At 38.7% G+C, this 14,577-nt stretch overlaps 1 protein-coding gene across 5 annotated transcripts in view; it reads left to right on the plus strand.

Moving 5' to 3' along the window:
• MAP3K13 (mitogen-activated protein kinase kinase kinase 13) overlaps nucleotides 1–14,577 on the plus strand; it is a 161,299-nt gene that overhangs the window by 122,540 nt on the left and 24,182 nt on the right. For all 5 annotated transcript variants that reach the window (XM_010853869.1, XM_010853871.1, XM_010853868.1 and 2 more), the window contains 4 exons: nucleotides 4,680–4,871; nucleotides 7,398–7,556; nucleotides 9,216–9,374; nucleotides 10,016–10,124. In XM_010853869.1, the coding sequence (XP_010852171.1) occupies nucleotides 4,680–4,871; nucleotides 7,398–7,556; nucleotides 9,216–9,374; nucleotides 10,016–10,124 (619 nt within the window). The remainder of the gene's footprint in view (nucleotides 1–4,679; nucleotides 4,872–7,397; nucleotides 7,557–9,215; nucleotides 9,375–10,015; nucleotides 10,125–14,577) is intronic.

Here is a 14,577-nt window from a genome sequence, read left to right on the forward strand (position 1 = left end):
AAGGCACCAGATTTGGTAGTGCCAAGAGAATATGTGCTTTATCGGCTTCCCCTGTGGCTCAGCTGATAAAGAATTCTCCTGCAATGCAGGAGACCTGGGTTCGATCCCTGGGTTGGGAAGATCCCCTGGAGAAGGGAAAGGCTACCCACTCCATATTCTGGCCTGAAGAATTCCATGGACTGTATAATCCATGGGGTCGCAAAGAGTCGGACACGCTTGAGCGACTTTCACTTCCCTTCCCTTCCCTTTCAAGAGGATATGTGTACTCTCTTCTGCCTGTACCTTTCCTTTGAGCTCCTTCTCTTACCAGCGTTGAAAATTTTGTCCTAGGCTTGAACAAATGAATGATGTGTGGCTTAAGAGGAAGAAAGGTGAAGAACGGGAAAGAAAATCTTTAGGAAGGATGAAAGATTAGAAATTGGAGCCTCTTGGTATATTTTTATATAATATATATTGAGTTCATATATAGGAAAATAATATGACCAATGAGGCTATAGCTAAAAAGCGGACTAATTTACAAATTCCCCTTCCCTAACCTAGGAGGGACTTCTTCCAGCCCCCCAGAAGGATCCTTTCCTTAAGAAAACTCTCCTTATAAAGTTAAACATGTCATGCAACAATTTCTAATTGGAATCGTATCCCCAAAGCAAGGAATAAAAATCTTGGGTACAGGTTGTTATGACCAACCTAGATAGCATATTCAAAAGCAGAGATATTACTTTGCCAACAAAGGTTCGTCTAGTCAAGGCTATGGTTTTTCCTGTGGTCATGTATGGATGTGAGAGTTGGACTGTGAAGAAGGCTGAGTGCCGAAGAATTGATGCTTTTGAACTGTGGTGTTGGAGAAGACACTTGAGAGTCCCTTGGACTGCAAGGAGATCCAACCAGTCCATTCTGAAGGAGATCAGCCCTGGGATTTCTTTGGAAGGAATGATGCTAAAGCTGAAACTCCAGTACTTTGGCCACCTCATGCAAAGAGTTGACTCATTGGAAAAGACTCTGATGCTGGGAGGGATTAGGGGCAGGAGGAGAAGGGGACGACAGAGGATGAGATGGCTGGATGGCATCACTGACTTGATGGACATGAGTCTGGGTGAACTCCAGGAGTTGGTGATGGACAGGGAGGCCTGGCGTGCTGCGATTCATGGGGTCGCAAGGAGTCGGACATGACTGAGCGACTGAACTGAACTGAACTGAACTGAAGGTTGAATTTTGATTCCCAAACAACACCCCTTATGGAAAGGGAAAGAAGTGTGAAAAGAAAAGAAGCTTTATCTATTGGGATACTAAATGGAGTCTTTGGATTCATTTCCTTATAGAAGGAACATCCCTGCAGAGGACATGGAGAGACTTCAGTTGCTGTAGTGATTCTATTATTGGTTGCCCTAGGAGGGCCAGGAGGATGTGAGACTAAAACAAAATACTATAGAGACCAATCATAATCCTTCCCGAGATGATAAGTTTGACAAGACAATGGGTGGAGAAACTCCCTCCTTTCCTTCATTTTACTTCACTGAGAGGATCGTCATTATAGCATGATATACCCTCATAAGTGGAAGGAAGAGCCTTTTACTTAACTAAATTTTAAGCTTAAATCACTGGGTTTGAGACATAGAATATTCTATGGATGAGCATGGCTTTTTGGCCTCCCGAAGTAAACTAGGCTGTGAGTCTCAGGCCTGGGGGCTTTCTAGCAGGATGTCGTGGATAACTGAAGGTAGAAATGTGTCCTCAGAAGGCAAGTGTGAGAAGCTGGATTTTTTCCTCTTTTCTTTTGTTTCTTCCTTTTTACTCAGAGTCTTTTCCCCACCTTACCCTCTGACCCTCCTACCTGCATGTACAGTTTTCAGCATTGTGGATAAGGATTGCTTTATTGGTGTCCAACTCTTTAGGCTGAAGATGCTTGAAAGGTCTTTACCTCTACATGGGAAACAATAGTGAGACTGTGTCCCTGGCCCATTACACCAGGCTCCTGAGGCATGGTGCAGTGTTGTGTTTGCAGCCATCTGTGCCCTTGTGTTGCCTGGCCAGTGAATCACTCAGGAGCGTCTGGAAGATATTAAAGCATGATTAGATGTTAGTACATCTCTCTGGATACTGATTTCTGTACTTTCAGCTTCTTTTGAAGTTAGTAGAAACCATGCACAGAAGGGAAGTGCAAGAAAAGAATACGATATTCTCTTTTTCTTCTAATTTTTTAAGGAATCTTTTAAGAAAACCCAACCTGCCTGTTCCTAATGGAATTGGGTGCCAAAGGGAAGAAAAGGTAGCAATTAGAAGTGATTATAAAGCTGTTATTTATAGCTACTAAGAAGCCTTGTCATAGTACAGGGCTGATGGAATGATTACTTCTCATTTGTCAGTCAAGAGAGATGAAAAGTATATAGAATACCACTGTTAGACAATGTTTGTCTGACAAGCTAAACATAGTAGAATAGGACGCTGAGTAGTTTCAAACAAATATTTGCTTTGTTGTTCTTAAGTGCATTACATTACGTCTGCCCTTACTCATCATTTCTCTGTAGTAAAAACTCAATTGTCTATTGGTAGTTGCTGTATACTTGTGCTCCACTGAGGTTTTCTGAAAGTCAAGTAACAGAAACTTGAAAAAAATTTTTTCTTCAAAAATCAAGATGAGCATCTTCTTTGGTGGGCCAGTGGTTAAGAATCCGACTGCCAATGCAGGGAACACGGGTTCAGTCTCTGGTCAGGGAAGATCCCACATGTCATGGGGCAGCTAAGCCTGTGCACCACAACTACTGCGCCTGCGCTCTCTGCAATGAGAAGCCGCACTGCAAGGACGCGCCCGCTCACAGCAGCTAGAGAAAGCCCAAATGCAGCAACGAAGGTCCAGTGCAGCCAAAAATAATAATTTTTTTAATCAAGATAAGAATTCTGGGGGGGCTTAGAAAATGATAGGAAAGTAATAGAAATAGCTTTGTGGCATTTGACAGGCACATCAAGGCAGGGAAAATGAAAACTAATTATACTTCTTCATAACCTGCCATTGTTTTAAGACTTTCACAAGCCACTGCTTCTAAATTCTTTTACCACTTATGGCAGCCTAAGAGATAGGACATGAATTGGTAGCTGGTTGAGGACTTTAGCTGGGAGTCTTGTAGGTAGAATAATGATATTCTTTTGGAGGAGGGCATACGTATCATTAAGAGATAAGACAACAGAGAATTGCTCATGGTAATTTTTTTTATATTTTCTTATTTTCAGAGCAAAACTGTGAAGTAAAGTTAATATGATTTTCCCACTTTTATAAGATAACAGTATTAATACAAGAATCCCCAGTATGCTTGTCTATACAGATTTTAATAAACTTTAAGAAAGGAGGCCGTGTAGTGTAGTGCGTGGAAAGCACATGGCCTTTGAAGTTAGACAGCCTGGATTCAAACCCGAGCTCTGTCGTGTTTAGCTGTATGATCTAGTCAGTTTTCCTCTCTAAGCCTTAGCCTGTAGAAGTGGAAAAGATAGTATCTATCGTACAGTGATTTGGGGCAGATTAAATAAGACAGTTAACTAACACGTAGGCATACCTGACTCATAGAAGGTGTTCTTTTGTGTTGTTATGCCTCCTCCTACCCCTTGCTTCTGCATCTGTTTGTGCAAAGGCTTTATCAGCAAAGAACGTTCAGGTGAAGTTAAGAAATTTTTGTCAAGAACTTGCTGTGAACTTCTAAGCCATGCGATAGGAAGAAAAGAACTTGAAGACTTTTTCCTTCGAGGAGCTGATAATCTGTAGAGGGAGAGAAAAATAGTATATAAAAAAATAATTGCAGCATAGGAAATTAGAGAAGAGAAAGATTTTTTTAGACTGGAATAATCAGGGAAGTCTTCATAGAAGATGTAGGAATTAATGAAAATAGAGGCTGCATAGGTGTATAATAGAATGTGTGACATTATTTTTATTCTAAACAGAAATGTTTTTCAGATATTTATAATACAGAAAATTGATTCTTTTGATATTCAGTCTAATTATCTTAAATTTGAGTAATTTAAAATTCAACAAATTTAATGGTAAAAATAGAAATATTTTACTTGAATTCTCTCTGTACATTATATATAAAACTTCCATTTGATTTTTAAGAGAAGATACTTAAATTATTCTTAATCTAAAAGAACAGTGTCCAGGCTACACAAGTCTCAGAGAAAGATGCTCTTTGTTTTAGAATGACAAGGTCCCACAGAAAAAGCACCGATACAGCATAGCATATAGATACCTGAGGGCTTCCCAGGTGGCACGGCAGTAAAGAATCCACCTGCAAAGCAGGGGACACAGGTTCAGTCCCTGAATCAGGAATATCCCCTGGAGAAGGAAATGGCAACCCACTCCAGTGTCCTTGCCTGGGAAATCCCATGGACAGAGGAGCCTGGCAGGCTTCAGCCCATGGGGTTGCAAAAGAGTTGGACACAACTTAGCAACTAAACAACAATAGATATCTGAAGTGAACAAAACAAACTAAAATTGTCTATGTGCTAACAAAGAAACATGTAGACAACAGGGACTTAAATGGTAATTTAAGAATCGGGATATATATGCATTTTATAAATAATTTGGATAGAAAACCTGTCTTTATTAAATCTATTAAATATTTTTAAAGTATGAATATGTATACATGTACGTTTATGTGATCTGTGTGTTCATGTATATGTCTGTGTTTTCTTGAAAGGGGTGTTTGTACTCAGGCCCCATGTTACTGTATCATCATGGAATACTGTGCCCATGGACAACTCTATGAGGTTTTGCGAGCTGGCAGGAAAATCACACCTCGATTGCTAGTAGACTGGTCCACGGGAATTGCAAGTGGAATGAATTATTTGCACCTTCATAAAATTATTCATCGTGATCTCAAATCACCTAAGTGAGTGCTAGAGCTAACTTTTCAGTCATTTTATTTTATTGTTTTGAAATATGGAATTTTGTCAGTCATAATGAAGCTTTTAGACTATTTGCAGTTCAGTTTAAATAAGCAGAGTGGATATCTCTATTTGCATATTTTGGAGATAGTTATTAACCTCCTTACTCACCTATATGGCATATATGTCCAGGCACCTGCATGGTTTTCCCTTTTTGTTGCTTTGTAATTGTACAACTATGAAACAAAATACATTATTAACCAAAGAATTCACTTTCCATCATCTCAGATAATGAATGCCAGACTTTCCCACTGGAAGGCTTGTTTTCCTAGTATGCTTCCCCTAGAAAACCAATTTTCCAAAACTGAGTTTCAGAAATATATACAAGAGAATAAAAATGGATTAAAAAATAAACCAGAGGCAAAGAGAAAGTGAAAACATTAACTAAAGCTTGTCCACAAAATGTATGCCGTAAGTTTCTGTACCGTCACTACAAGTGGACTACGAATTTGGCTTTGAGCTTCCTAGAATCTAAGCAAAGAAGTAAACAGGTAAAGTTCCACAGTGTCCATTAAACAACATAAATTTGTTATTTAAGAGAAGCAGAGCTGTTTCTAGTAATCTTTGTTTTCAGAATGATTCTTTGGTTCCCAATAACCCACTTTAAGAGGAATGCTTATTCAAGTTTCCCAAAGTGCATGAAGAAAGAAATTGATTAAGTACATTTCAATGTGGCTCCTATTTTTATACATTATTTTCATTATTGTCCATCACATTTTTGTTTAGATAAGCAGAAAAGAATCTTTTCCCCAAACATTTTTGCATAGTGCTTTCATGATTTACAACATTTAAAAATACTTAATCATATCTGCTTTAATTTTGGCAAAAAAAAAATGTGTGGAAGAGATGTAATAAGTATCATTATTCTTATTTTATGTAAGATAATCTAGAGCTCAGAGCCCAAAGTCATGGAGGTAGTGCTTGAACCCAGAACTGAGATCCTTCCTCGTCCTGATAAGATGAGGGATCCACAGTGAGTCCTGCCCCTCTTCCGTGAGAGATACAAATCTGTCCTTGATTATCAACTGCAAAGCAGCTCTAATTTATCACTGTTATTCTCAACAATGTTTATTACCGTCCTTAGCTCACTAAAAACCTTCTCTTTGCTTTCCTTACACAAAAATTTTATTATAGTGTTCATTCCTTCTGTTCACATTTTTAACACAATCTGTTGTTTCTGTGATCCACTGCATACATATAAAGCACACAAGATACCTTGCCGAAGACCTCTTTCATAATCAGCTTGTTCTCCTTAAGAATTATTTTAGGGAATTCTCTGGCTCTTCAGTGGTTAGGACTCAGCACTTTCACTGCTGTGGCCCAGGTTCAAGCTGTGTGGATTGCTGCCCACCTCCCAAAAAAAGACTTACTGTTCAAATTATTTCTCTATATCATTAAGCCTCTGAACCCCTAACTCCGTAACATTCTAATGTTCTAAACAGGTTATTTCAAGTGAATTCAGGCAGTGTGTGAGGGTGCTAGGACTCTGGATTTGCCTGGTACTAGGTTATACTCTGAGGCTAGCAAAAGCAGCTTGCCCCAGGTCACATCCCAGATCACTATTATAACAAGTAAAATATGTAACAAATTATATAAATAACAAATTATAACAAGTAAAATATTTTACACATGACTTATGTAGAATCTGAGCTTAAATTCTTAAATTTATTCCTGCTTTTCCTTAGCAACATTAACAGAGTCCCAGCATACTTACTTGCCTTTTATATTAATGAATCCTGTGTGTCATGGTTCCATGCATGATTTTAATTGGCCATTATTTAAACAGTGCTTTAAAAGAAGTGATTTTCCCATTGGATTGCCTGAGACTGGCAAGGATGAGAATCAATGTTTATTGAGATGGGTGCTTTACATAGCTTCTCTCATTTAATTCAAGTGAAAATTTTATGAGACCATTCATTACAGACTCATAATGCCTTATCCAAAACTCCTGAAGTCAGATGATTTCAGAAGGTAGCATAGGGCATTACATTACACCCCCAGCAAAGTCTAGGGCGACACCCTATAATCATACACATTCATAAATCCATGGCAAAGCCTTTGATAGTCACACAAAGTGGGATAAGTAAATTGAGTTTGTTTTATACATATGAGAAAATATTTATAAACCATTTTCAGAGATGTTTGAATTGTGAATAAGATACTGTAACCTGAATTGTCTCCATCTTACAGATGAGAAAACTGGCTTAGAAGAATTAAGTAATTGGCAAAGGTCACACAGTTAGCAAGTGGTGGAGGCAGGATAAAACCAGGTGTAGCAAGCCCAGTATGCTGTGCTGCTCACAAGTATAAATAAGGCTGCTCCTGGTGGGTAGCTAAGGCCCCAGTAGTACTGGAACTAGAGAGCTGAGTTCTGCAACGTAGGAGTCAGCAAACAAAATCTTCAGTTGCCAGTTAGTCATGATTTTCATTAGTACTAACAATCTGAATGCTTTCTTTATTTCTTTTTAAAGTGTTTTAGTGACTCACACAGATGCAGTAAAAATTTCAGATTTTGGTACATCTAAGGAACTCAGTGATAAGAGTACCAAGATGTCCTTCGCTGGCACCGTCGCCTGGATGGCACCAGAAGTGATACGGAATGAACCTGTCTCTGAAAAAGTTGATATATGGTGAGTGGTGCCATCTGTCCCGACCAAAAAGCCTGATCCCACTTTCACCCTATTAGTGCTTCCTATTTCAACACTTCTACTCACCCAAAATACTCTTTAGTATTACTCAGTTCTAGTTGATTTCAGTCTCATGTAACCCAAGGTACTACCCAGTGTGATGACACTTGGTAAGAAGGATTGGGAGAGGAGGAATTGGGGTGAGTATCCACTCAGTAAATCATCAGTTTTGGGGGTCCATCAAAAGAATATGCTGAACTTTCTGGAAAACTAAAAGTTTACTTCCAATAGCCATTTAGTATAAAAGTCTTTCTGGAATATATTACATAATTCTTTCCTTCTTGAATAAAACATGGTAAACGAAGTTTACTTATTCTCAGACCATCATCAGGTGTATTAGTGATGTACTTTGCTGTGATACAGTTATATGCTTTGAGGTATACAGGGCTATTTGCCCTTTTGTTAAACAGTCCTGATAGACTATGCTTTTTGGGGGGGGGCAGGGAGAGGTGTTCATCTTTCTTTTCTTTTCTTCTGAGGTTCCAAATCTCTGCTATTAACAGTATATTTTCCTGTAGTTGCTTTTCTTCCATTCTTAAAATTGGCAACTAGTAACTTTTAGACTTAAACCAAAATAATAGCCTATATTAAAACTGGCTATAATTTTAAAGTAAATAAGATAAAGTAGAAATTTGAGCTCATTTGTAATTTGGGTAATTATTACCAAAGTGTCCTCATTAGGGATTACATCAATTTATGTTCCCAACATAAATGTATAATAGTTTTTTCAGGCTCACCAACAAAATGTGTTCCACTTTGGGATCTTCTGCCAACCATATAGGTTAAAAAAAATGGTGTCTTAGGTGCAGTTTTAATTTGCATATCTCTTCTCATAAATAAGGTTGTACTTTTTTCATATATTTACACACCCATTTGTAATTTCTTATTTACACGCTAATCCTTTACTAAGTTTTCTGATATTTTATTCTTATCAACTTATAAGAGTATTTTATATATTAAGGAAATTATCCTTCTGTGTATATGAATTACAGATACTTTTACTTTTGTTGTTTTGCTTATGTTAGAGGGTTTTTCCATGTCAAGATTTTCTTTTAAGCAGTTGGTCAGTCTCTCCTGTTATGACTTCTGGATTTCTTAATTAGAAAAGCTTTCACTACTCTTAAGATTTTTTTTTCCATATGTTCTTTGAGAATCTTTAGGATTTCATTTCTCACATTTAAATCTTTGATGCATTTGGAATTTATCTTAGTGTAAGATAAAGTATAGATTTAATTTTTTCCCCAGTTGTCCCAACAGTATTTATTGAATAACCAATTTTTCCGTACTGGTTTAAGATGTAACTTCCATCATATACTCAATTCCTATATGTATTTGGTCTATTTCTAGATTTCTGTTCCTTTCCATTAGCCTAGCTGATTATTCATCACCACTGTTAATTTCTGAAGCTTTGTAGTATATTTTAATATCTGATAATATTTGTTACCCCTCATTAATTTTCTTTTTCAGAGTTTTCCTGGCTGTTTCTATTTTTTCTATAGAAATATTAGAGTTTTATGTGTTTGACTGAAAATTACTAAATGACTAAAATACAAATCAGTCTTTCTGAAATATCTTCTGTGCTTGTTCCCGGGGCTACTATAGGTCTTTTGGAGTGGTGCTTTGGGAGCTGCTCACAGGGGAGATTCCATACAAAGATGTGGACTCTTCAGCCATTATTTGGGGGGTTGGAAGCAATAGCCTACACCTTCCAGTTCCTTCCACTTGCCCTGATGGATTCAAAATCCTTATGAAGCAGACATGGTAAGAAATATGTTTCTCCCAATATTCTCTTCTACCTTCTTCCTCAAAACCATATTTAAGTAAAAATAAATAAATAAAGCCAAAAAAAAAAAACAAAACCCATATTTAAAACTTCTCTAAACCATATTTAAAACAGGAGGGACGTCTCTAACGTGTATTTGGAATGAATAACCTTACTTTGTGTAAAGTCTAGGAGCCTCGGAATTTGAGAACTTTGGATTCACATACTAGTTCTACCCTTTTCTATCTGTGTAATTTGGGGCATGTCATCTAAGTAGCAGTTTTCTCATTTGTGAAATGGGGATAGTATGATAAATTAAAAATTATAAATAAAGAATTTGGTCTGATATCTTGAAGCAGTAGGCCTTAGTAAATGATAGCTATCACCACTTTGCCAGTTCTCAGGGATCAATATTATCAAGCAGATTCTAGAGATTTCTAGTTCATCATTAGAGGCATCTCATAGTTGCATTTTCCTTTTGTTCTTCAATACATCAAAACTACCTGAGATATAGCCACACATGGAGTCAGAAATGTTGTTTTTTGATTTTTGTTTTTTTTGGTTAAGTAGAATAAAATCTTTATCCTCCTAGATACAACTTCTGAAATGCACAAGCTATTTTTTTTTTTTTAACTTTTAGGCAGAGTAAACCTCGCAACCGACCTTCTTTTCGGCAGACGCTCATGCATTTGGACATCGCATCTGCAGATGTACTTGCCACCCCACAAGAAACCTATTTCAAGTCTCAGGTAAGTCTGGAAACTCTTCCAGGTCCTGCTAAACAGACAGGGAACTCTCAATGAGGAGGAGTAGCAGCTCCTAGAAGAGGGCATTCTGATTCTTAGAACAATTACATAACTCGACTCATTGTGAAACAATAATGATGATTATTATAAATGCCACACGTACAACTTTGGCATTTTTTTTAACACTTTGGAGTTTTGGAGGGTTTTTTAAGCACTTAACATATATGAATTATCTTATTTGAAAATACCTTGTAGTAAAATATCATCTTCATAGTGGGTTCTGGTAAAATTGTTGGAGAAAAAAGAGGAAAAGAAGATATGAAAACTGTAGTGTACATACATTTGAATTAAAATTATTGCTAACCTTCATGATAGTATTGCTTTCCTTAAACTTAGAAAAGCTGAAGTAAAGTGGAGGAAAGTTAAAGGCCAGAGAGAGCCTGTGACAGAATTAGGCCCAGGAGAACCTTTTCTCTAACCTTTTCACCTAGTAGCACCAAATACAGAGAAGGCAATGGCACCCCACTCCAGTACTCTTGCGTGGAGAATCCCATGGACTGAGGAGCCTGGTGGGCTGCAGTCCATGGGGTCGCTAAGAATCAGACACAACTGAGCGACTTCACTTTCACTTTTCACTTTCATGCATTGGAGAAGGAAATGGCAACCCGCTCCAGTGTTCTTGCCTGGAGAGTCCCAGGGACAGGGGAGCCTGGTGGGCTGCTGTCTCTGGGGTCGCACAGAGTCGGACATGACTGAAGCAACTTAGCAGTAGCAGCAGCAGCACCAAATAAAATGTAATTTAATGTATCTGTTAGCCTTTACTACAAAACATATGGCTTAACACAGTACACTGTTGTTGAGCTCATGGTTCCATGGGTTGGTTATTTGTGCTGGGTGGTCCCTCACGTGGCCTTGCCTAGGCTCACTCACGTGTCTACCATCAGTTGCCAGGTCTGCTGGGAGGCTGGCTGGTTCCAAATGGCCTCATTCACTAGTCCCACCTTGGCTGGCTGTTAGCTCAAGCACCTCAGTTTTCCTCCACGTGGCCCTTCATTCTTCAACAGGCAAACTTGGGCTTGTTCACATGGTCTTCTCAAGGTAAAAAATGCAGCAGGAGAGCAATCCCCAGTGCACAGGTGATTTTCTAGCCTGGGTGCATTGTAGTTGCCAGTGTCTCATTGGCCAATGCAAATCACAGGCTAACCCAGATTGAGAAATAGACTTCGCCTCCTGATAGTTGTATTAGTGATAAGTGTGTGACCATTAAATAAAAATACTATAAATGGCATAAGGGCCAGTGGTCTACCACCATCCATTTGGATAGGGAGTTGTGGGGGCATCTTTAAATGTGAGGTCCTTACTTACCCCTCCCAGACCCAGGCTATGGCAATAGGAATAAAATAGGCTGAAAACAGGAGGAAACTATGGCTTCTGAAATAAATGTGATGATCTTAAATTATAGCTTTATGCTTATAGAATTTAACTATAGTATTGTCCAATTTTTTCTCAAATAGCTTTGTCTCACTTTCTAAAATGAATTTTTGCTAAATGAATTCCATCTCTACATTGACTTCCAGTATCATTTCAAAAGATTCATTCTCAGGGAAGACATTTTGTTACCAATTAGTGTCTGTCTACTCCTGATAGCCCCCAACTCCACTGGGTGATGCATTTACCTACCAGGAAAGTGTGCTTTGAAAGCAAACTGGACTGGGAGGGGCATCATCACTGGAGGTTAAAAAAGGCCCCAAATATGCTTTATTAACTGGCTTAACCAGAGGCTTGGGGCATGTGCTTCTCTGGTGTCTGAGAAGCAGAGAGATAGTCCACCCATCAGATATTGGGAATATCTTACTTAAGGCTCAAGGTTTTCTAAGGAATAATAAATCAGAGACTTTTCCTCTGTTTCCCAAAGTTCTAACATATTCTCTGTGACCACAAACTTAGCTCTCCCCACACCATGTCTTTGAATAGTCTGGCTTGTCCCTATAGTTTTTTAGTGTTTCTGAGGAATTATTATGTAAGTAAAGTATTTGATTTTACAGAAAATGAGAGGATAACTTCATGACATTTCCTATGTTCTTTGATGCTCATTCAGGTAAATTCCCTTAGAACTATTAAAACCATTACCTACCTATACAAATACATGTATGTATTGGTTACTGGATTAGATATCGTTCAAATATTTCCTTACATTAAGAAAAAGATTTAAGCCCTTTGTGAAATGAAAGAGAGTAATAATGAGTGTGAGTTATGTTAGTCGCTCAGTTGTGTCTGACTCTTTGTGACCCCGTGGACTGTAGCCCACCAGGCTCCTCTGTCCATCGAATTCTCCAAGCAAGAATACTGGAGTGGGTAGCCATTCCCTTCTCCAGGGTATCTTCCCAACCCAGGGATTGAACCCAGGTCTCCCACGTGGCAGAATGATTCTTTACCATCTGAGCCACCAGGGAAGCCCATAATAATGAGTAGTCTCTAGAAAATTTTTCAGACTTTAGGATACAGTATCAATCATAGCTTTGCTTCCTTTACAAAAAAACTCTATGCACCATAATTTTGAAAAGCAATTTTCATGAGAGTACTAACTCACAAGTCATTGACAGTATGACTGTACATACTGGGAAAACATCAAATTCTAAACAAACTTTACTTGTGTGCTCCCAGAATATCACTTCTGAAGCCAGGGCCACACTCTGAGTGCCCAACGTATGTATAATACTTAGTACCTACAGTCAGTATCCTTACTTGTATAAACTCACTTTTATTAATCTATGCAGCATAAAATTGAACTTAGAGAAGGTTCTGTTAGAGCAAGAATTTGAAGAGAGAGGAAGGGGAGAAGGAATGGAAGGGAAAAACAGTGCATAGGACATGTGTTAATATTCATAAATTCTACCACCTTTTTCTCCCAGTGTAAAATTTTACCTCTCCTTAAATAGTCCAAAATACCCTTGCTAGTTCCTAGAATTCTTCAGTTATTTACAAGCTGATTTGTTTGGGTCTGAAATTCAGACCATCTCTGGCTAATGATAATGAAGTATTTGTGAACTAATGAGGGAGGTACTGAGAAAAGTAACAGATTTTGAGCATAAATCCCTGTCCTGTGACCTTGGATTATCATTACACTTCCATAAACCTCAGCTAACTCATCTAAACACTGAAGATAACCATGTTTTCCCTTCCTTGTGGAGTTTTGATGAGGATCAGATAAGATAATAAACATGCAAGTGCCCTGGAAACTGTAGAGAGCTGTTTGATTGCAAGATGTTATTATTCATCTCCCACAAAGCTATAAAGATTAAGCCTTCTTTGAGGTTGTATGTTCTGGGTGCTTTTTCTGATGAACTCCTGAGATGGATAAGAATGGCAGCTAGGGAGCTCTTATTAATTGTGTTTTGACAAATTATCCTCCCATGATGGGCAAGAACTAGTTTTTTAGCGCATAGTTTTGCTTACTGATAGCCCTTTTGTACCTGAGGCCTTGCCTCCTGCCTGCTGCCAGAATTCTCCCCGCATCAGTCATCAACCAGTAGTTGTTTAGCTGCCGGTCACCACCTTCCCCCCAAACTGTCAGTCAAGGGTGCTGCCAAGAACCCAGCTGATGTCTTCCTGAGAGAACATGCTTCATCTGTTTCTCATCAACAGCACTTGTATAAAGAAGCAGCATATATAGAACAGATGAACAAAGCAACCAATTTCAGGACAATATTAGATTCTGCCAAAGCTATTGCTTCATTCCTGGACAATAAACCATTTCTCCAAGTAGACAATTATTGCTCCTGGTGTTCAATTACATTTGATAGAAGTCTTTAGAAGCATTTTAGCCTGGCCCCAGGTCCCAGCTGCTAGGTGCCTCTTGTGCCCTGCTTCTGAGCTCTTCTACAACCCTCGTCTTCGCACCATTTTGAGTGCCACCGTTGTCGTTGTTCAGTCACTAAGTCGTGTCCGACTCTTTGTGACCCTATAGACTGCAGCGCACCAGGCTTCTCTGTCCTTCACTGTCTCCCAGAGTTTGCTCAAATTTATGTCCAGTGATGCTATCTAACCATTTCATCCTCTGCCACCTTCTTTGCCTTCTTTCCCAGCAGGGTCTTTTCTAATAGGTTGACTTTTCACATTAGGTGGCCAGAGTATTGGAGCTTCAACATCAGTCCTTCCAATGAATATTCAGGGTTGATTTTCTTTAGGCTTGAGTGGTTTGATCTCCTTGCTACCCAAGGGACTCTCAAGAGTCTTCCCAGCTCCACAATTCAAAGGCATCAGTTCTTCAGCGCTCAGCCTCCTTTATGATCTAACTCTCACATCCATACATGACTACTGAAAAAACCATAGCTTTGACTATATGGACCTTTGTTGCCGAAGTGATGTCTCTGCTTTTTAATATGCTGCCTAGGTTTGTCATAGTTTTTCTTCCAAGGAGCAAGTGTAATTTCTTGACTACCCAGTGCCACTGTGA

The sequence above is a fragment of the Bison bison genome, unplaced genomic scaffold (genome assembly GCF_000754665.1).
Source record: "Bison bison bison isolate TAMUID 2011002044 unplaced genomic scaffold, Bison_UMD1.0 scf7180017864333, whole genome shotgun sequence".
NCBI lineage: Eukaryota > Metazoa > Chordata > Mammalia > Artiodactyla > Bovidae > Bison > Bison bison.